The 21,335-nt window shown below is 54.3% G+C and overlaps 6 protein-coding genes across 6 annotated transcripts; 4 read left to right on the top strand and 2 right to left on the bottom strand.

The window, feature by feature from the left end:
* Positions 1 to 3,549: 3,549 nt before the first annotated feature.
* Positions 3,550 to 4,920, top strand: CABS01_14878 (WD domain-containing protein; the record flags this gene model as incomplete). The annotated part of the gene is made up of 1 exon (XM_060548216.1): positions 3,550 to 4,920. One exon carries the CDS (start codon positions 3,550 to 3,552, stop codon positions 4,918 to 4,920), a length of 1,371 nt encoding a protein of 456 aa, XP_060392838.1.
* Positions 4,921 to 6,812: 1,892 nt separating this feature from the next.
* On the top strand, positions 6,813 to 8,244 carry CABS01_14877 (WW domain-containing protein; the record flags this gene model as incomplete). The annotated part of the gene is made up of 3 exons (XM_060548215.1): positions 6,813 to 7,166; positions 7,283 to 7,636; positions 7,693 to 8,244. 3 exons carry the CDS (start codon positions 6,813 to 6,815, stop codon positions 8,242 to 8,244), a joined length of 1,260 nt encoding a protein of 419 aa, XP_060392837.1.
* Positions 8,245 to 8,599: 355 nt separating this feature from the next.
* On the bottom strand, positions 8,600 to 9,387 carry CABS01_14876 (uncharacterized protein; the record flags this gene model as incomplete). The annotated part of the gene is made up of 2 exons (XM_060548214.1): positions 8,600 to 9,025; positions 9,094 to 9,387. The coding sequence occupies 2 exons, from the start codon at positions 9,385 to 9,387 to the stop codon at positions 8,600 to 8,602; spliced, it is 720 nt and encodes a 239-aa protein (XP_060392836.1).
* Positions 9,388 to 11,119: 1,732 nt separating this feature from the next.
* CABS01_14875 (tubulin alpha-B chain) lies at positions 11,120 to 13,030 on the top strand (the record flags this gene model as incomplete). The annotated part of the gene is made up of 7 exons (XM_060548213.1): positions 11,120 to 11,144; positions 11,299 to 11,339; positions 11,478 to 11,504; positions 11,568 to 11,643; positions 11,716 to 12,246; positions 12,320 to 12,743; positions 12,802 to 13,030. The coding sequence occupies 7 exons, from the start codon at positions 11,120 to 11,122 to the stop codon at positions 13,028 to 13,030; spliced, it is 1,353 nt and encodes a 450-aa protein (XP_060392835.1).
* Positions 13,031 to 14,060: 1,030 nt separating this feature from the next.
* CABS01_14874 (UBA/TS-N domain-containing protein) lies at positions 14,061 to 18,058 on the top strand (the record flags this gene model as incomplete). The annotated part of the gene is made up of 4 exons (XM_060548212.1): positions 14,061 to 14,085; positions 14,169 to 14,320; positions 14,386 to 17,958; positions 18,029 to 18,058. The coding sequence occupies 4 exons, from the start codon at positions 14,061 to 14,063 to the stop codon at positions 18,056 to 18,058; spliced, it is 3,780 nt and encodes a 1,259-aa protein (XP_060392834.1).
* A 939-nt stretch (positions 18,059 to 18,997) lies between these two features.
* On the bottom strand, positions 18,998 to 21,253 carry CABS01_14873 (exocyst complex component Sec6; the record flags this gene model as incomplete). The annotated part of the gene is made up of 1 exon (XM_060548211.1): positions 18,998 to 21,253. The coding sequence occupies one exon, from the start codon at positions 21,251 to 21,253 to the stop codon at positions 18,998 to 19,000; it is 2,256 nt and encodes a 751-aa protein (XP_060392833.1).
* Positions 21,254 to 21,335: the final 82 nt, after the last annotated feature.

Below are 21,335 nucleotides of genomic sequence, written 5' to 3'. Positions count from 1 at the left end.
ACCGTAGCCTAGGCCGGTTTGGAAATCCAGTCTTCTTCCAACTACAGCTACAGCAACTCCAAGATTTGAAAGTCATTTGTGAACCGCGATCGCCACCGGGGTGATGAGGTTTACATTTGCCCTAGGGTCTTTCTTGTCCAGTCTGACAGGAAGAGGCGGCCGCTGATGGCTTCACGATATCTATTTTTTGGTCGTACGTGGGTCCCGCATCGACTTGGATTACACCAAGCTAGCACTAGTGAGCGCCATAGATGCATATGTGGCCCACCGTCACCGCCCCCCCTCCTTGAGCAACGCACGGGGCTATTCGACTGAGCGTCCGGCAACCTAGCCTACACAGCACGAAAAAATAGGCAGTAGAAAGGTGATGAGACAGCAAGGGGTGCATCGTCAGCTTGGCATCTACAAACGCCATGCCCCTACGGACACATAGTTTCTTCGACCCTGAACCTTGCTGTGACCCTAGTTCTGGGGAAACACCAGAACTTCGGAAGGGCAGAGGTAAGGGTGCGGGAGTCCATGAGCAATGATTGGCTAGAATCTAAAGAACTACGCTTGCTGAGATGAAAAAGGATGTCCGAATACGTCGCTCCGCTCAACATCCCTGCAAGTCAAACCCTGCTATAGATACGGAGTAGTTGACTCGAAGTGGCCTCATTCTCTCTCTCACTTGTACGGAGTAGGGCCTACCTAACTCGCTCGCGCTGACGATCGAGGTGAAATTGTCTCCTGGACGCAGAAAATCTGCCGTCAGCGACCCTTCTTGAGAGCATTATCAGACGTAGGAGTTCATCCCAACTTTGACCACCCACCCATAAGGAGACCCTCGCTGCTCAGACATCCATCGTTCAGGTCCCGCCGAACCTTGGTCTTTGTTTCAATGACATTACACGGGCTAATGGGATCCTAGCCAGTGATCCTCTTTGGCCCCAGTGGCCGACACAGAGCCGGAGCTAAGGAAGACGTAGGGAGAAAGAGAAAAGAAAAAGCCATGACGGATGACACGATGTGACGACGTACAGAATCGACTAAAAAGGCACGATGATTCCAATGTCTTGGTTGGCGGTTCAGCTGCAGTTGGGCGAAAGGTAGTATTACCAGCATGCTGGGCGGCAGGCCGCATACTTCTCGTCAGGACCCCCTTGCATCACTCTTCCAAGTTCTTCATGTCTGTCTGTCTGTCACTTCTCCATCTGCCACATTGACCTCGCTTATTCACCCCTACTTACAAGATGCCGATCGATGTTTCCAACAGGAGCGATCACCCACCGAATACTGCGCACAAAGCATCCGTAGAATACTCATCCTGCCCTCGGCTCTGACGCATCTAGGTTGCGAACATTCCGGAAGCGACTGGTTTTCCACGTTGGCGACGGGTTGGATTGTTCTTCGCGAAGGCCGAACTCCACAATCACAAAGGTGTAGGGGTCTGCTCACTTTCCTCGGTTAATCAACCGGTGAACATACGCCATTAAACCCGGAGACTAGCTAAAACATGATAGTACGGCCCCCCTATTGCCATGTGGTTGCTGCGATTAGTCGACCGGTATGCTTTCTGGGCCCTGACGGAACCTATCGGCCGTCAACGTTTTGGAATGTCGCTGGACAGCCCTTCCTGATCTGATTGCGCTAGATCTGAGGGGAGCTGACAGAAGGGGCAAGAGCGCAACTTTGTTAGTGTTGCTTGTGCACGAGGCTTTTCCTTCTAGCCTCTTCGAGTTGAAAGGTTCTCACCATGGCAAGTGTTATTAGTTGGATTGGAACGATAACCAACCAGATCTGGAGATTGGCGAACTGGAGGCGTGAAGCACGCGAGCGATTGATTTTCGGAGCACTTCAGAGGCATTGTAGTCTTCCGCCAGCCATCGGATCCGACCCTTCAAGAAAAGATATGTTCGTTCGAGAGTCTGTCCCCTGAGCTAGTGGCAAGATGGTGCGAAGCTGGTACTGCTGACATCAGTCGATGGGGGGCGCGTATAATTCTGAATAGCGCCGGATGCCCCGGCCGTCTCAACGATCGCCAGTCGGACGAGTCCAAGTTGGAGTGTGCCCCTTTCACCACACCGGACGACAGCTGACCAGAGAAAGCAACACGGACAAGTCGGTGCGCCGGTTCTGTATGTACGTCTGATGGGGAATGAAGTAGGGTTCGGGTTCCTTTTTCCGTTTACAACCTCGATGCCATCTTTTCTGGCGCCTGGCTGGCTGAAGTCTAGCTCGCTACCTAGTCTCTTTACATGACCTGATATTTGATCGGTCCGCACGTCAACTCCAGGACTAGGGAATTGATGTCTTTGTCAGTGTAACGGGCCGCTTCTCTTTGACGTATCGAACAATAGAGATCGACTGATTGTCTTGCGCTGCTGGGGAAATGTACAACCCACCATGACTCATGTAGTCCAACGGTGGGCGTTCTGAGTCGCTTGTGAGGCTACCTATACTAGGTGCTGAGAGCCGAGGTTTGAGACATGTGTGTACTCCACGAGGTACCTTCCAAAGTCTCCATAAAGCTGGATGCCCCCTCTAGTCTTTTCTTTCCTTCTACGATAGACTAGATAAGGACGGAAACAGGCAGCAGAATCTTGGCTTGATGATCGTCTTCGAAAGGTATTTCAAAGTGAGTATCGCTGCTTGACAACCGTGAGAACCTCGATATTTTGGTTGCACAATACGCACAAGCTTGTTTCTCACCCGTCTTGACTTGACATGTGGGACTTATTTGTTACTCTGCACAAGGAAGAATGGCCAATGGTAGTTAGACTACTTGCCTGGCATGGCTCATCTAGTCGTTCTCTGTGTGCTACTGATCTCGGTATTGTCTGTTTGAGACGTCCTACAATAAAGCTATTGAGATTGCTTGGGTCCGATCAAGAAGGGAGCTTCGGGTCGGTACCTAAAGTCTAAGCTACCTAGGCTTGGAAGCCCCGAGAGTGGCAAAGAGAGTGAGTACTGTGAGGAGTTGGGCGACGAATGGGTCAAGAAGCTATCAGCGGACTTAATTCCTTCCCCAGAGTCATGGAGCGGCAGAGGGCCAGAATAGAATGACGGAAACCTGCCGGGATGGACGGACGTGGGTCCGAAAGATGGGACCGAGGTCCGGGTCCGAACACAGTGGGGCGCCTGGTAGGAACAACGATTGCCCGAACCTTTGTCGCCTGAGGTGGGTGGGCTTGACCTGATGGACCCAAGCAACGCGGGGCATGTTCCCTCCACTCACTGCCCGCCGTCCACTACGAAAAAAAATCCGCCGGGGTGTGGAGGGGTATTGATTGCATCACTCAGCATCAGGTCCTGAGGTATCTCTCTACTGATAGTGGTTGATAATCGTGCACCGTAACAAAACATTCCCATAGGTACTTTGCCCACACTCAACGGCCTCCCTGAGGAATTGCACCTCCAGATAGGCAGTATCTCGATGTGCCGGTCTATCACAGTATCCTGACGCTCTCTTTTGAAACTCGGCATTTTTTCCATTTATGAATTGCATCTGAAGCACGTACTCTTTAACCACCATCAACACCTCTCTCTCACAGCAAACCCGCCATCAAAATGAGTCCGTTGGTAGAGGCGCCGAAAACGGCGGTCCAGCTCCTCCCTCTCACGCCCTTCACACCCGATCTTTACGAGCGTGCCTGGTGCTCCGTACCTCACCCTACGCTTCCACTCATCGCCACGGCATATTCCAAATCAGTCAAGATATTCTCGCTTTCGTCTCTTTCCTCCCATAGCACCCTGACTGGTGGCCACACCCGCTCCATCCGTTCGGTAGCTTGGAAACCCAACCTCCCTCCTCACCAGCTGTGCCTCGTCACCGGTAGTTTTGATTCCACCGCCGGACTTTGGCGCTGGGACGGCGAGCTCCCGTTTTCTGGCGACGGCGCCAACGCCGCTGAACCCCTCGAAATCGACCTGAGCAAGGCGGCACGCCGCTCCCTCGACGATGCGGATAGCGATGGCGAGAAGGACTGGGAGTTTACTCTCGTACTCGAGGGCCACGACTCAGAGATTAAGGGCGTCTCCTTTGCGCCATCCGGCGCATATCTCGCCACGTGCAGCAGAGACCAAACGGTATGGATATGGGAGGACGTGGGCGCCACCGAAGGGGATGACGAGTGGGAGACGGTCGCCGTGCTGAATGAGCACAACGGTGACATGAAGGGTATCGCGTGGTGCCCTGACGTGCCGGGACGCAACTCACGGAGGAGATACAGCGCCGACGTCCTCGCAAGCAGCAGCTACGATAACACTGTGCGCATATGGCGCGAAGATGGTGACGGCGAATGGGTCTGCGTGTCGGTGCTGGAGGGCCACGAGGGCACCGTTTGGGGTGTGCAATGGGAGGAGAAGCCGAGAGAAGACGGCGCCTTCCCAAGATTGCTCAGTTACTCGGCCGATCAAACAATACGGATATGGACGCTGCAAGTTGAGGACGAGGAGAACGAGGCGGGTGGCCGCGGAGGCTTCGGCGGTGGGCTGGGAGGCATTCCCAATACAATGCGGAGATCGTTGCGCGAAGAATGGGTGTGCACGGCGATCCTGCCCAAGGCACACACGCGCGATATCTACTCGGCGACTTGGAGTGCGACGACGGGGCTGGTGGCCAGTACGGGGAGCGACAGCATCATCGTAGTGTACCAGGAGGACGAGACTGAGGAAGGCAAGGCGAATGATGCCGGGGACGTCGTACCGATGGAGACAGACGAGGTCACCGAGGGCGGAAAGCCGGATGAAGTACCTGTGGGATCAAGCAAGTGGCGCGTTGCGGCAGAGGTTCCCAACGCCCACGGCCCGTACGAGATCAACCACATCACATGGTGCAAACGATATGACGCAGGTACGGAGAGGAAGGGGAGCGAAGAGATGTTGGTCACCACCGGCGACGAGGGATTAGTAAAGCCTTGGCAAGTAATCATATCATAGATGACGCCGGGGCAGGTAGTTTCGCCCCTTTGTGCATAATGAAAGCATATGGACGATACTTGCCCGCACCTGGAAGGACGTGGATATTGAGATATCATCCGACTCCCCACCAAGCTTTTTTGGCGAAGTTGATACAGGGGCGATGACACCCGAGAGCTTTCGATTTGGCGGTGCTGGATTATTTGCGCGACGTCTTAGTCAACGAACGACAATACATCACCACTGTAAGGTTGACATATTCAACTTGTGCTGCTGCATTGTTTATTCATTCCAACGTCTTCATTTTCAGCACCCATCGAGACTCCAGGCAAGAAGACCCAGCTAGCCCACATCATAGCCCTTAAGAGGGATGATCTTGCGAGGATATGCAGATGGTTTCTTGACTGAATGAGACCTATCTATGTGTTTGTGTTTCTGTCGCTACGGATAGTCTTTCATTGAATCCGACTCTTCCTTGATACCATAAAGGTGCTTCAAGCCTCCATACACAGTAGAGTCAAGTTCCATAGTATGATAGTATGATGTTGATGGCCGGGGTTTCCTCGGTCTGCAGCCCTCAGCCACTCCCAGTGGGGGCCTTAGGTGGCTGGTACTACGTAGATCACAGACCTGGCCTCGAACTGGCAGGGCTAACTTGGGTGGGCAGCTGCAACGAGAACCAAGCTTCAGAGGCCGCCCACCTCGGTACCTTAGCATCTCACCACAGATGCGTGGGCTGTGGCTTGGTCGCATACATCCAGGATGAAGATAGGTAGCCTGAGCAGCGACGTTCAGCAACTCTGTTGAGGCTGTGTCTGGCTGTCAGGAAAGCGCAATCCAGCAATATCTTGTAAGGTACGGAGTGGGCTGTGAATAACTTACCGTGTTCCTCGGGCTCTTTTCACGTTCATCGTAAACACTGATACCCTTGGGTACCCAAGGTACAGAGAGGAATCTACCTACCACAGTAGAACATGAGGTGCCAGGTCGTAGATGGTCGCCCCAGCCAAACCCGACTCCACCGGCGCCCAACCTAAGTACCTAACCAGAGAGAACCTGGGCCGTTCATTTCAGTTCTAATTGTCCAACTTCTGGCGGTGCCCTTTCGTCGCCAATTGTTGGTCAGGTCTGGCACTTGGCTACCTTGTTGCACATCACACTGGAGAAAGATGTCTGTTCAAACTTGACGGTAAGGTAGGCAAGGCATCTTTGGTTCTGTCCGCGAGGTAAGTAGGTAGGCAAAGGTTCCTTGCCCTCATCTTCGACATCTTCCGGGTTATCCTTACCACGTCCCCTCAAGGTTCACCGCAAACCAGTCACCAAAGGTATCTTACCCACCTTCCATCAAGATAAGGTAGCCATCTACCCTGGCCAAGCCAGCCCCGAAGCAGCTGCCGTGCTCTTGCCCTCTCACGACAGACTCGGGTCTTGTCTGTGCCTATGTCAGTCCATGTGGTGGCTGAACACATCGCCCGGGCTTCTTTGTGGGAAATGGGTCAATAGTCAGTCAGAGCGCAGCAGCAATGAATGTATGGACCCCTCTCTCAGTCTCATTTGGCAACGGAACTCTGCCTTATAAAACCCTGGGCTCCTAAACCCGGGTTGCCCTCTGGGCTGTGATCCAGTCAGTCTGGACTCTGCACTGCCTGTATCCTGGGGCCACCCACCTGTATTAGTGCCGATACGCCCACCACCTACCCGCAGACGTATGGTATCCATCCAGACCTTAACTTACCTACCTTGGATACATCAATACCTTACCGCACTTACGTCCCTTCCCCGCCACTTTTCGTCTCCGTCAACACCACACGTCCATTGTTGGCGATCCCCTCCAGCCGTAGCATCATACCCGCCGCCCTCTGGCTCTCTTATGCGCCCATACCGACTCGACGACGACCTCTGTACTCTCTCCCATGGCAGGGCCAACTTCACCGGGCGCTGAAGGCCCCACGTATGCCCCGCCTCATCTTCCTGCTGGCTGGATTGCCCAGTGGGATGGTGCGAGCAAGAAGTACTACTTCGTGCAGCTTTCCACGGGCGTCTCGCAATGGGAGACCCCGACGGATGCCGCGCCCACCGGCGCGACACCTGCTCAACCTTCTGATCACCCCTATGGTGTTCCTCAACCCGAGGTCATCACCCATCCTGACGGCAGCCAGACGGTGAAGCATGCCGATGGCACCCTCGAACCCGTCAACCCCTCCATGCCTCCCGACACCACCAGTACGAGGGGCATCGACGGCCAGACAGGCGATCGCGGACTCGGCGTACGTGTCATGCGACCCTTTTTCCCTCTCCATATAACCTACTCGCGCGTTTCCCGCCCGCTGCTTTGTTCCTGTTTTGCGTTCGAATGCGATTACTGACTTGGGTCCCTCCCCAGAGCATGGCCATGAATGCGCTTCTTGGCAGCGGCAAGAACTCGAATCACGGCTCCTCTTCCGGCAACCAAAGCAGCTCAAGCCCCTTCGGTGGCATTGCCAGTCAATTGATGAACGGTATCGGTGGGCACGGTAACAGTCACGGGAGTAGCAGCGGGGGCGGCAAGAGTTCACTGGGCAAGATTGGCAGCTCTCTAGCTTCAAGCCTGCTCTCGAGCGGAAAGCAGTCTCAGCAGGGCCAGTCGCAAAATTACCATGGCGGCCAGTCCTCGGGTCATCAACAACAAGGTGGTCTGGCTGGATCTCTAATGGGTGGCGTTGCCACCATATTTGGCGGAAACAAGCAGAGCCACGGTGTATGTCAGAGAGTGCACTCTCAGTTGCCAGGCGCATGACTGACTTGAGCATCTAGGGCAACAATGATTTCGGGTACTCCAATAATGCCTCTGGTGGCGGCGGAGGTGGAGGCTACACCGGCCAGGCTCCTCCTACTTCTTACCAGCCACCTGGTTCGTCTTCGCATAACCAGCACTCATCTACTCCAGCGGGGGGTTCATACCACTCTCCTGCGCCGAACCAGGGCCAGAACCATTCGCAGCAGTCGTATGCTCCACCTCCTAACCAGTACCCGCCTCCGCCAAACCAAGGACAACCTCATCACAACAACTCCTACGGCGCGCCGTCTCAACAGTCCCATGCTCAGTCCTACCCACCTCCACCCTCTAGTGGTGCCCCTTCGTATGGTCAGCAGCCCAGCTATGGCGCCCAGCCAAGCCAGCAGCACAACCAGCAGCACAACCAGCAGCACCAACAGCAGCACCAACAGCAACAACAATACGGAGGATATAACCCCGCGACCTATAGCAATGGTCCTCAAGGCCCTCAGACTGGAGGGGGCTATCCCAGCCAACCTTCCTACGGCGGCCAGCCTTCTCAACAACCCAGCTATGGCAACCACTACTAGATGTCTGTGAAGAGGCGTATATTCACAGAGTGCTCCCGTAGCTGAGTGAGACTTGGTGCGGCTTTCGACGTCAACTGTACACATGGACTGTTGCACCTAGCCGTTCGTTTTCCCTAGTAAGATATGCTCAAGAATGACGCAGGGGAATGCCAATTTGGTAGGCAAAGTGGACGTTGTCACCTCCTTCAATTCTTGCTGCTTGATGATGGGAGATGTGCGACGAGCCTTGGATATTATTTGAAGCAAGACGCGGGGGCTTTTTTGTACCCAGTGGAATTCCTGTCGTTAGAGGTCCTTTCGTTTTGAGCAAGAGATGAATGCATGGAGAAGGAGACGCGTTGCATTGATTACGTGCTCAGAGCCTCTTCTTCGTTTCCGTGGACCGGTCTTCATCGGCGAGTACCGGTTGAATCCAAGCGAGAATGCATTTAGATAGAAACCAAGCTGAAAGCGCCACGAGTACGATGTAAGCGACGGTAGGCGTCAAGGACCGTGGCAAAGCATTGAACAAGAACGGGTCGAGGATCAAGTCAACGCTGACGGGCTCGACTTTGGCCATGAGTGTGTTGTTGTCTGTGAAATAGTCCGCCGAGGCCGAAACCCGAAGGAACAGCAGCGAACTTTCATGCTCCCGTCCTCTGCTCTGCAAGGCTTGGTGCGCGTCGGCATCATCCTGATCAGACTGACGCGAGAATGCGTAAGTTGCCAATGATGAAATGAGCTCTGGAGTATCCCACACAGCGGGCAGCTCAAAGACATCGAGCGCGAAAGCAGTGGGTTGCTGTATATGATAAGAATTCTATGCCAGACAATATGCCAGATAATAAAAGGGTTCACCAAATAACGTACCGTGGCCGACCAACACACTCGAAGTTCGTAACGCTGGCCTTGGGTCAAGTTGGTGAGCAGCAGCCAGGATGTCGTGCCCAGTGGAGAGTCCGAGGTTGGAAATGACGCTGGCAGTTGAACCCGTTTGGACCACTCATCGGGTGTGAGGACGTCTAAACGGAGGTCCTGAATTGTTGGTGGCGTGGTCGGAACGTTGACCGTCTCGGGCCCAAGAAAGATAACCTTTTCGGTATTGGCTCGAACAACATCGAGGCAGCAGGCCAGGGCGAGGCGGGCGGCGAAGGCTAGACGCATAGCTGTCTGTTGGCTAGGTATCGATGAGGCAGCAGGTTCCGGTTGTAAGTTATTCGGAAGCCTTGAGGAGTTAATCGGCTGCCTGGACAGCTTTTGTTGTGATGAGGTGTGGCCGGTGGCGGACGATATGGTGATCAGCAATGTAGTTGAGTGAAGCTGTTTGGTAGGTAGGGATTACTCGGCGAGAAGAGTGTGAGACAGGGATGTAGGGTGAGGGGACTGGGACGCTCGAGAGGATTGGTCTGTCATTCTTCAACCCTTACCATAGCACCTAACTATTGCTCTGCAGGCTGCTAGCAATCTTCTCTCAAGGTGGCTTTTGGCCTTTTTCTCCCTCTCTCTTCTGCCTTCTCCTGTCTTAGATCTTAGGCTTCTACTTTACCTACACATGAAACAGTAAACGTCTTTATCGAATTCCATTTTGATACAACGCCAGGCTGCTGCTTTATTACCGCCACCGCGGTTCGCCGATGGGTCCTGTTTCCACACGGCGATTGAGGATTCCTGGAGCCTGGTGAGGTGCGGAACCCGCCTTACTAATTGACTCTCCATGGACCTTGAGTGCAGATGCGGGCTCCGTATGAAGAGACTCTCGTGTTTGGGTTTATCCAACGGCTGTCATTTGCCTGAGCTTATTTCTGATGCTTGAAGGCTGTTGGAGGTCTTCTCAGAGGCCAAACAGAAGAAGACTATCCCCATCTAGCCTATACCCTTGTCTGCATACATCCAATTCCGCGTTTTGTAGGATGAACGTCTTGAGACTTGTTCTTCAACGACTGTTCGATGTTTAGTTGCCCAAGTGTTTAGGTACCCATACATGAATGCAGGAAGACCTGGCTGGTGTCTCCATTTCTAATCGTCGTAGAACACGTCTTGGAAAGAAAGATTGGACCACCCCAGCTTGAGGGTTTCTCGTATTGTACTGTGTGGTACCTCAGGGCATGGTGATAAATAAATACATAGTTCCTTTACCTCCCGCACTGAGAGCTGTCACTCCGACCGAGGAACGACAGAATGGAAGGGACCTGAGATGCTTAGGTACCTTACCCAAGCGCCTAACACAACTTTCCTGAGGGAACCTTACTACGTAGAAGTGCGGTGAGCCTCGCCTGCCAATGGCAGATTAGGTAGCCTGCAGAGCGATTTCTCCAATGTTTCCCAGCGTGCCAGGTTCCGAGGTACGTACCCAAGGTTGCCCTGTACCTGCCGAGTCCCCCATTCAGGGGGCCAATGAGACATCCCCGGTGCCTCCCGTCGTGCGCTCCTGCCATTGGACGGCATCGCCAACGACAACAGACCGTGGGCAGACGCGCTTACCACTTTAGGCCCGTTCATATCAACAAAACTTCGCCGGACTCGCTACACGGCCCCTGGCGCACCAAATTTCCTACCCCACCCCGATTTCTCGACCACCTGAGGAACCCGGTCCCACGTCCCACGTCCCACCTCACCTCACGTCCCAAGGTCTCCGCGCCCCGGTTCTGCCAGCAAGCACCATCAGTTGGCAGTCCACTGCACCACCCAAAAGACCACAAGCACGAGCCCAGCACCTATTATTCCTTCCCCTTGCACTCGCCAGGCCTAACCTAACCTTTTCAACCTCCTGTCCGACATCCTCTCGTGATAGCTGCAAAGACGACATTTTTTGCTTGCTTCTCACCTCCTCGAGCCCTGCTTCTTTGCTCTCCTCTTTCAGTCGCTTGTCTATAACCTCAAACAATTCGCCGCCAATATGCGTGAGGTCATCAGCATCAACGGTAAGCAGATCCGACTTTTGTTTTGATCCCCCGACCCCACGCGTCCGCCTTCACCGCATCCTCACCCCCAGCTACCAATGCGCATGCCGCAATCGCCTACCATAACGGCTATTTGGTCTTTTGCCTTTGAACACTTGCTAACTTGTCACTTTAGTCGGTCAGGCTGGTTGCCAGATCGCCAACTCCTGCTGGGAGGTATGTTTCTCGTTTCTCTTCGATACCCCCATATCGCCGAATCGACTGTTGAAAACGACTTGTCAAAGCGATACTCGAAGAGAATAAACTTGGAAACGCCAGCTCGAAGGAAACAAACTAATCGTTAACATCCTATAGCTTTACTGCCTCGAGCACGGTATCCAGGTAAGCTTCCAACACGTCTTCGTTTTCATTCCGTTCAGCATGCTAACGTGCAACTCTCACCAGCCCGATGGATACTTGACCGAGGAGCGCAAGGCTGCCGACCCCGACCATGGTTTCAGCACCTTCTTCTCCGAGACTGGTACGATCTTGGCCAGACAAAGCTTCCGAGCCATCTATTGAGTACTGTACTGACCGAAAGGAATGTGTCTAGGCCAGGGCAAGTACGTCCCCCGTGCCATCTACTGCGATCTTGAGCCCAATGTCGTCGACGAGGTCCGCACTGGCCCCTACCGCGGTCTCTTCCACCCCGAGCACATGATCACTGGCAAGGAGGATGCCTCCAACAACTACGCTCGTGGCCACTACACCGTTGGCAAGGAGCTCATTGACCAGGTTCTCGACAAGGTCCGCCGTGTTGCCGACAACTGTGTTGGTCTTCAGGGCTTCCTCGTCTTCCACTCATTCGGTGGTGGTACCGGCTCTGGCTTCGGTGCTCTCCTCATGGAGCGTCTCTCTGTCGACTACGGAAAGAAGAGCAAGCTCGAATTCTGCGTCTATCCCGCCCCTCAGACCGCTACCTCTGTTGTTGAGCCGTACAACTCTATTCTCACCACCCACACTACCCTCGAGCACTCTGACTGCTCCTTCATGGTCGACAACGAGGCCATTTACGACATCTGCCGTCGCAACCTGGGCCTTGAGCGCCCCAACTACGAGAACTTGAACCGTCTCATCGCGCAAGGTAAGTTTTACAAGAACAAGGACAACAAAAGGCTTCCTGTCAGAAACGTAGAATACTGACGAGTGTTCTGCAGTTGTTTCCTCCATCACCGCCTCCCTCCGCTTCGACGGCTCCCTCAATGTCGACCTGAACGAGTTCCAGACCAACTTGGTTCCCTACCCTCGCATTCACTTCCCTCTGGTCGCCTACGCGCCCATGATCTCGGCCGCTAAGGCCGCCCACGAGGCCAACTCGGTCCAAGAGATGACCATGTCTTGCTTCGAGCCCAACAACCAGATGGTCAAGTGTGACCCCCGCCACGGCAAGTACATGGCCACTTGCTTGCTGTACCGCGGTGACGTCGTTCCCAACGATGCCCACGCCGCCGTTGCCACCCTTAAGACCAAGCGCACCATCCAATTCGTCGATTGGTGCCCTACTGGCTTCAAGCTTGGTATCTGCTACCAGGCTCCCCAGATGGTGCCTAACGGTGACCTCGCCAAGGTCAGCCGTGCTGTGTAAGTTCTGCCATGATTGCTTAAGAGTGAGAATGTATGTCGCTGACAGTGATCCCAGGTGCATGCTTTCCAACACCACTGCCATTGCCGAAGCCTGGTCCGCCCTTTCAACCAAGTTCGATCTCATGTACTCCAAGCGTGCCTTCGTTCACTGGTATGTTGGTGAGGGTATGGAGGAGGGTGAGTTCTCCGAGGCTCGTGAGGATCTCGCTGCTCTGGAGCGCGATTACGAGGAGGTTGCTGCCGACTCCCTCGAGGGTGAGGAGGGTCTTGAGGCTGAGTACTAAGAAGTGTATATCCTGGCGATTGGATGCGGATCAAGTTGCGCAGCAACAACCCCGATTCTTTATGGGGCGCAGGCTTTGGTGTCATGGATGTTTGCAATGATGCTGTCGTCCTACGGGGCCAAAGGCGTGTTTACTTCAGTTGTTAGAGTGAGAAAAGAATAGCCGACTTTAATACCACGGGGATGAATCACCTCAATGCTTCGAGTTGTGTAGTGCTACGTATTCCCGCCGGCATACAGATACCCTCAGTACCACCCTTGTACCGCGTTTCACTCAGGTCGACGACTACATATTGTTATGCGAGTCTTCATCGTAGAATACTTCTATCATCGGAGGCTCTGTTTCCGAAGGCATGTTAGGAGAAATCATTACATTACACAATCACAATCATCCTCGATACGCTGGGTAAGGTTGGATGGCAGCAGACGGGATACAATGGTACCGGAAGCATGGCGCGGAGGAGTCGGATGTGTCAAATGCGGATGGGGATGCAGCGGGAGGCGTGGCCGAGCTTTAAGATGGGGCGCATCGGTGCAGGTCGACTACGGACGGGAACTGAGGTACGTACCTCTTCAAGGCAGAGGTACCCAAGTGTGTGGCTTGGCTTGCGAATCACCTTGGCCAGCCTGACGACCTGCCAGCGGAGACCAACAGTCCCCCCAGCCGTCCACAATCGACCTCCTGCTTGCTGTTCGCTACCTTACCTACCTAATTACGTTGGGAGGAACCAACGTCCAAACACGAGATACGTCCTGTTACATCTCTCTCTGAGATAACAGAACCGGGCACAGCATCTGGGCATAAGGTAACTTCAACCCATTCCTAATTTTCCTTGTCAGTGCGTATGTGTGGTTTCTAACGTGCCGTTTCCCCGTTGATAGAACCGGAGTTGATCGAGCCCCCAACCCCCCGGAAATCGCATCCAAATTGACGACAACCGACCAACCTTCCCGCCAATCACCCAAATCCGGGCCACCCCAAGCCGCGCAAGACCCGTAGCTTCTATCGAAAGGAGCCCTGATAATTCAAGATGTCTGCCGAGGGCGTCGATGCTGGTGAGTGCGCAAGTCCCTGTAGCGCTTGCGCGCCAGCCTGAATAGAGAAGAGCCAGCGTACTGACGACAGCCGTGTCTCATAGCCGCGCCGAACCTGAACCTGACCCCCGAAGAGAAACGTCTCTATGGCCAACTGTTCCGCCAAGCCGATACCGAAAGCGTAGGAGTTGTCACTGGCGAGACCGCTGTCAAGTTTTTTGAAAAGACTAGACTCGATTCAAGGGTACTGGGAGAGGTAAGGACACAACCCGGTGCCAACACCCGAGAAACGACGATGATAGCTGACGCCAAAGACTGCAGATATGGCAAATTGCAGACAAGGAGAACCGGGGGTTTTTGACCCCAGCAGGCTTCGGGTTGGTGCTGAGACTCATCGGCCACTGCCAAGCTGGACGTGAGCCAACGACTGAGATAGCCCTCCAACCAGGACCTTTGCCGCGCTTTGATGGCATGCCTCCTCCAGCCGGTCTCGCGTCTCCTACACCCCCGCCCGCTGCCGCTCTACAAGCCCAAGGCACTGGCAGCGGATCCATCAGGATTCCTCCTCTTACACCTGAGAAGGTTAATCAATACTCTGGATTATTCGAGCGTCAGCCGCTGCAAGCCGGAAATCTTCTGCCCGGCGATGCGGCTAAGTCCATCTTTGAGAAATCAGGCCTACCGACTGAAGTGCTGGGCAGAATCTGGCAATTGGCCGACACTGAACAGCGCGGAGCATTGGTTCTGACCGAGTTCGTTATTGCCATGCACCTGCTCACATCAATGAAGACGGGTGCTCTCAGAGGCTTGCCCAATATCCTCCCAGCACCTCTCTACGAGGCCGCAACTCGACGCGGACCTCCCGCTCCTAGGCAATCACCCACTGCAACTGGGCCTATCTCGGCAATTCCGCGACAACTCAGCGGCACAGCCCAGTATCGTGCTGGTAGTCCTCTTGGTCGCCCGCCCATCACCGCGCAGACGACTGGCGCTCCTGCTAGCGACTGGCTAGTCACTCCTGACGACAAACAGCGCTTCGACGTCCTCTACAACGACCTGGACAAGACTCAGAAAGGTTTCATCACAGGCGAGGAGGCTGTTCCCTTTCTCAGTCAATCGAACCTCCCCGAGGACGCTTTGGCCCAAATTTGGGATCTCGCAGACATCAACTCCGAGGGGCGTTTGAACAGAGACACTTTTGCTGTTGCCATGTATTTGATCCGTCAGCAGCGAACTAGACGCGATGGCACTGTTTCCCTTCCGGCATCACTCCCACCAAACCTCATCCCGCCTAGCCTACGAACGCAGGCCCGCCCTCAGACCTCAGGATCTCCCTTTGATGCTCCTCCTCCACCCCAAGCCCAGGCCCCAGTTCCGGCTCCCGCTCCCGCCCCGAAGTCTGCTCTTGATGACTTATTTGGCCTTGATACGCCGCCAGCACCCGCTCCTGCTCAAGTTGCCCTGTCTACCGGTGGCTCGAATGCGAACGATCCGTTCGGCTCTGGCTCGGCTGTTCTAGCACCCTCGTCCCCTATCCGGCCATCGCCTACCGGCAATCAGTTCAAGCCATTCGTGCCCTCATCCTCTTTCGGCCGTGGACTTACAGTTCACAACACTGGAGATTCTAACTCCGGTCGGCCCCCTGCTCCCTCAGCATCTGAAGATCTTTTGGGAGACGGTGACCCTGAGGTCAGCAAAAAGTTGACAAACGAGACGGCCGAGCTTGCGAACCTGTCGAACCAGGTCGGCTCTCTGTCCAAGCAAATGCAGGAAGTTCAGGGCCAACGCACCACAACGCAGAACGAGCTGAACCAGGCCAACTCCCAGAAGAAGAACTTCGAGCACCGCCTCGCCCAACTCCGTACCATGTATGAGAAGGAAGCTAAGGATGTCGAATCTCTGCAGGTGCAGCTCAATACCTCGAGAAACGAGACGAAGAAGCTACAAGGCGAATGCATGACGCTGGACGGCACCTACCGAGACCTGCAGACGCAGCACCAGCAAGTGTATGCAGCACTGCAAGCTGACCAGCAAGAGAACGCCAACCTGAAGGAGAAAATCCGCAACCTCAATGCAGAAATCGCACAGCTGAAGCCCCAGATCGAGAAGCTCAAGTCCGAGGCGCGACAGCAAAAGGGACTCGTTGCTATCAACAAGAAGCAGTTGACAACTAACGAGGGTGAGCGTGATAAGCTACAAAGTGAGATCACTGATCTCCATAAGAGCAACGAGGAGCTGTCTCGCCAGGTGAACACAAGTTCTCCTGTCGCGTCGTCGGCTCAAGTAGCCAGCCCAACGCCCTCGACTGCCAGTGGAAACAATCCCTTCTTTAAGAGAACGGGAAGCACTGATATTATGGGTACTTTCACTTCGCCGCCGCCTGCCAAGCCTTCGAGTGGTGACAAGTCCTTTGACGATGTCTTTGGGCCAGCGTTTCCCCCTGTCGGCACTGCCAGCACCCCGCCGCCAGCTACCTCCTTCAACCCGCAACACACAGGTGCGTCGACCGCTAGCGTGGGCTCGTTTTCGACACCTCCTGTCTCCATGCCTCCCAATATCAGCAGGCAGGCTACCCTCGCAGCTGAGCCTCCTGCCCCCCCGCAGTCTAGACAAATCAGTTCGAGCTTCCTGCCGTTTGCCGACGCGAACGAGTCTCTGAGCTCTTCTCGGGCTGTCTCGCCGCCCGCTTCTCGAGCCGAGGGTGAGGTCGAGACCCCCCAGGCAGCCTCCCTGCCTGGAGCCTTCCCCCTGGAGCCTACGGCTACGGGTCAGAGCACGGCATCTACTTCAACTGCGAGCTTCCGTGAGTCAGCTGCTCAAGGTGATGCGAAGCCTTCGAGCACTGGAGCTGCAGCCGCGGGCGTGGCTGCAGGCGTGGTTGCGGCTGCGGCTGCGACAGGCAGCGCTGCGGCGGATTCTGACCCATTTGCTGCGATGGGCCCGAACGACGCCAAGGCTGATTTCGATGATGCATTTGCAAGCTTCACCAGCGCACACAATAACTCTGACAAGTCGGGTGCTGACACAACCAAACCCTTCTCAGCTTTTGATTCTGAATTCCCACCCATCTCCGAGCTTGACCGTGACGACGATGACGACGATTCAGATACTGCCAGCGAAGGGGGCGGCTTTGATGATGACTTCGCCCCGGCGTCTCCTCAAGCGAAGAAGACTGAACCTCCCACGGAGCCCAAGGATGCCGTTTCCCCGACTGTTCCGGTGGCTGCGGCTGCTCTTCCTGCGACTGAGGATTCGGTCTCCCCTACGTCTATCCATAACGCTACTGCTACTGCTACGGCAGCACCTACTATTCCCGAGACATCGGAGGCTAGCATTACCTCAGCGCCCACGACTACACAACATCCGGAGCCCAAGGCCCAGTCTTCCTTTGACGATCTTGATGACGAGTTCGAGGGTCTAGAAGATGCCAAAGAGGGTTCTGCCGATGATGACTTCCAGACAATTTCTAGATCTGGTTTGGATGATTTCAACCCAGTCTTCGACAGCAGCCCGCCACCCAGCCAAGCCAAGACAGAGTCTACTGCCTTTGGACAAGAGAGCAGCTACGACTTTGGATCAGTATCACCAAAACCGGCCGCTGGCGAGATTGCTAGTGCGGCATCGAAGAGCTCAGCAGCGGCTCCGGATGCACAGGACTGGGATGCCATCTTTGCCAGTCTCGACTCACCCAGTGACGCTAATGCAAACCCCACAGCAAGTGCTCCTGCCCCTGCTCCTGCTCCTCCTGCAGAGGATACTCGGCCAACTCCTGGTAGAGCCCTGACACACACGGGCGAGCATGATGATCCGATTTTAAAGAACCTCACCAGCATGGGCTATTCGAGAGAGGACTCCATTCTCGCTTTGGAAAAGTATGACTACAACTTGGAAAGGGTAAGTGGATTGATTTCCTTTAAGGATCGCATGCATCACCCCTTGCGTATGTGGCTGACTCTGTTAACAGGCTGCCAACTATCTCGCAAGCCAGTCGTGAAGATAGCAGAACACAATCAAGAAGAGAAGAGAAACGCAGTTTTGTTTCATTATGGGAGGCAAAGGGGCGTGAACCCCCATGATTGCAAGCGTTCCATTTTCCCCGCTTAGCCTGGAGATACCTGAATGTGTTTGGAAGTTATTCGGAAATCCCCTTAGCCCTAACCCCCGTTACGCCAGGCCGCTCGATTCTCCCCTTGGATTATGGTGGGCCTCCGGTGATTAATGTGTATGTACGATGTACATGTCGATTCGATACTAGCATAGCAATGTCACAAACCTTTTCTGATATGATGTTTACCTGCTCACTGCCTCACTGCGTAGTTCGTTGCGTGCTCAAGTAGAGTCAATGAATGGTAAGATTGGATAAGGTAATGGCTGCGAGTGCTATGGCGAATACTTGTTTTGGTACGAACATGCTATTCTTGTATGCTGTACATAAACTTCAGACAGTAGCATTGTTCCCACTACAGAACGTGAATATTCGTGCAGTTGATTTGCTTCCTTGTTGTTCATTGTTTGTTCCATTTGATGAACTTGCTTGACTCCGAAAGCCGTGACCAAAAGACAAAATGCTCATGTGCTTCTTCAAGTGTCCACATCTCTAGCCTAATTTCACCTATCACTGCACAATGGGAGAAGAAGAAGAGAGAGAGAAAAGTGCGTCTAACACGTAATCTTCTATAATTACATTCTCTGGGTGGGTAGAGAGAATCATTGTCACCTGCTGCCCTTTCAGATGATTTTCCACACCCTTTGCGTGCCCATCGTCCTCATCACTCGGGCTCGGTCGCCCCCCTTTGGGAACTTGTAAATCATTGTTTCACTGCAGCTTGCAGTGTATATATAAACAGTGCCGGGAAAGGCGGCCTTTCCTTACACCTCCACTTCGGATCTCCTTCCTTGCTCGACTTGTCCTCGTCGTCTTCGCGCTCGTTCATCACTTGACCTTGCCCATGATCGTCTCGGGCCCCCTGACTACGTCAATCTGCGCCGCCCTCGCCTTGACGGCGTTGAGCATGCTCCTCTCAAAGTCGTCGCGTGACCGCAGCACCGCTTCGACCCAGTTGACCTGCAGATCCCAGTACGCCGTCTTGAAAGCCTCAAACGTATCGGGGATGGCGTCCTTGTCGACGGTGATGAGCTGCAAAAAGTACTCAGTGACGCGCCATGTCTGCTTGACCGAGTTACCGACATCGGGGTTCGGCAGGGCGCTGAAGTACTCAAACGCCGTCGAGATGTCGTTGAAGAGCTTGTCCTGCACTGGGTCGGCCCGGCGAAACTTTGCGCCCTTGTTACGTACCGACGAGAGGTAGCGCACGAGGAGCTCGTCCGAGAAGATCTCAGTGAAAATATCGACGAGGGAGTGGTGGAGCACCTGGCGGTAGTCGCCGACGTACTCCTCAAATGTCACCACCATCTGCTTCATGGCCGTGCTCGTGTACCACTTGGGAGTAAAGAAGTCCGCCATGACGAGCTTGAAGTCGACCGAGAAGATGAGCTGCACAAACTTTGTGATGCACCACGTGCTGAAGTCGATGTAGCCGTCGCGCAGCAGCTCGACTTCGGTCTCCGCCCGCTCCATGTACGCCGGCGACACGAGGGGCTCAAACTTTTGCTTAAAGTTGGAGAGGTAGCCGAACCTGTTCTCTTCCTCATTGTCGTCAACGCACGCAATTTGATCGTTTGCTGTGGCGACGAGCCAATCTTGAAGGGGCTGGAATCCCTCGAGCTCCGGGACCTTGCCCGTCTCGAATCTAATAGCTTCCTCTTCGAGCATCTTCTGCCACGACTGCTGTCTACCGCGTAATCTTAAGAACATGGCGTCAATGACACCCTCAATGACGTCAATGCGCTTCGAGTTGGCCGCAGCGTCAATCTGCTCGCGCATCATACGCCACATGTCTACGAGGTTCCTGGACCTGAAGTAGCCGTATTCGTCTTGGTCCAAGTTGGAGCCTTCGACGTTGCGTTCTGCAAAGTCCTTCTGTTCCGCGTTGAAGATGCGCTCGATCCATTCGTCGAGGAACTTGATGATGAGCTGTCGGAAGTCGCGGACCAATTCCGTCTCTCTCGAGTCGATGACGTGGGGTGTGAGATCCTCCTGCTTGAAGCCGAGCTTTTTCATCTTCTTGTAGTACTTTTCCGGGTAGTTGATGATCTCCAACGTATTAGCAGAAGCTGCGTCTGGGTCGTCAATCATGCCGGTGAGAAAGTCGTGCATCGTCTGGTGATATATATCGCCATACGTCTTGAGGATTTTCCACTTTTTGGGCATCAACGGCGTCATGCCCATCTTAACGGCATTCAGGTCGTTGAAGTACCACTTAAGAATCTTGTCGAGCGCTGAAGGGTCGTCCAGGAATTCTCCTCTGGCTTCGTTAAACTGGCCCTCTACACTTATCTTGATGGCCTGTGTGAACTTGTCCTTGTACCCTCGCACCTTTTTCGCGCCGTCCGTGATGCTCTGGAAGCGCGTTGCCATCTCCTTGTGATCCTTGAGCGCCTCTTGCAGTGCTAGCACCCTCTGATCACTCTTCTCTTCAGCCTCAATGACCACGGCGAATCGTACCACTAATCCATTGTTGTCGTTAACCACCAAGTTGATAAGGTTCAGCGCCAGGATCCCAATGTGCTCGTCAAACCAGTCGATCATGGTGTCGAGCCTCTGGAAGTAATCCTCGAGCGTCGATTCCAGGCTCGGGTCTTCTGCCCTCTGTATCTGCTCCATGGCATCGTCTCGAATATTTCTCAGCTGCGTCAACTCGTAGTGAATAGGCAGCAGGTTGGGCATGTTCTCCTTATCCCCCTCGTCCTCGTCTAGCATGCGGTCGACAATGGCAAGCCGCTCATTAAACGTCTCGAGGTTCTTGCGCATGGCCTCGACAGCCCCAAAATTCCGGTGGGCCTGGGAGACGAGGTTAATGCTGTTGAAGTCTTTAATCATGTTCTGCGATTCGGAACATAGGCGATCGATCTTGATCATCTCCTCCTTGATCAGCTGCACCGTCTTCTGGCCGTCTGTCAAGCCCGTCATGCCGGACTGGGTGGTCTCGAGCTGCTCGCGCAAGCCGCTGCGGAGCTGGGAGTCGACGGCTGTTTTCTTACGAGAAAATTCCTGCTTCAGACCGGCAATCTTCTCAAGATCATCTGGGTGGCGGAGGAGCTCCGCGAGCTTAGGGATGGGGGCATCCATAGCGGGCAGGCTCGAGGCAGCGAGGCTTAGGCCGCCAGCTGTCTTCGGCTTGAATTATGAGAAATCTCGTCGATGAATGAGT

The sequence above is a fragment of the Colletotrichum abscissum genome (genome assembly GCF_030869225.1).
Source record: "Colletotrichum abscissum strain IMI 504890 chromosome Unknown Scaffold_59.1, whole genome shotgun sequence".
Classification (NCBI taxonomy): Eukaryota; Fungi; Ascomycota; class Sordariomycetes; order Glomerellales; family Glomerellaceae; genus Colletotrichum; species Colletotrichum abscissum.
Note: the sequence above shows the minus strand (reverse complement) of the source record. Positions and strands in the feature narration are given on the sequence as shown.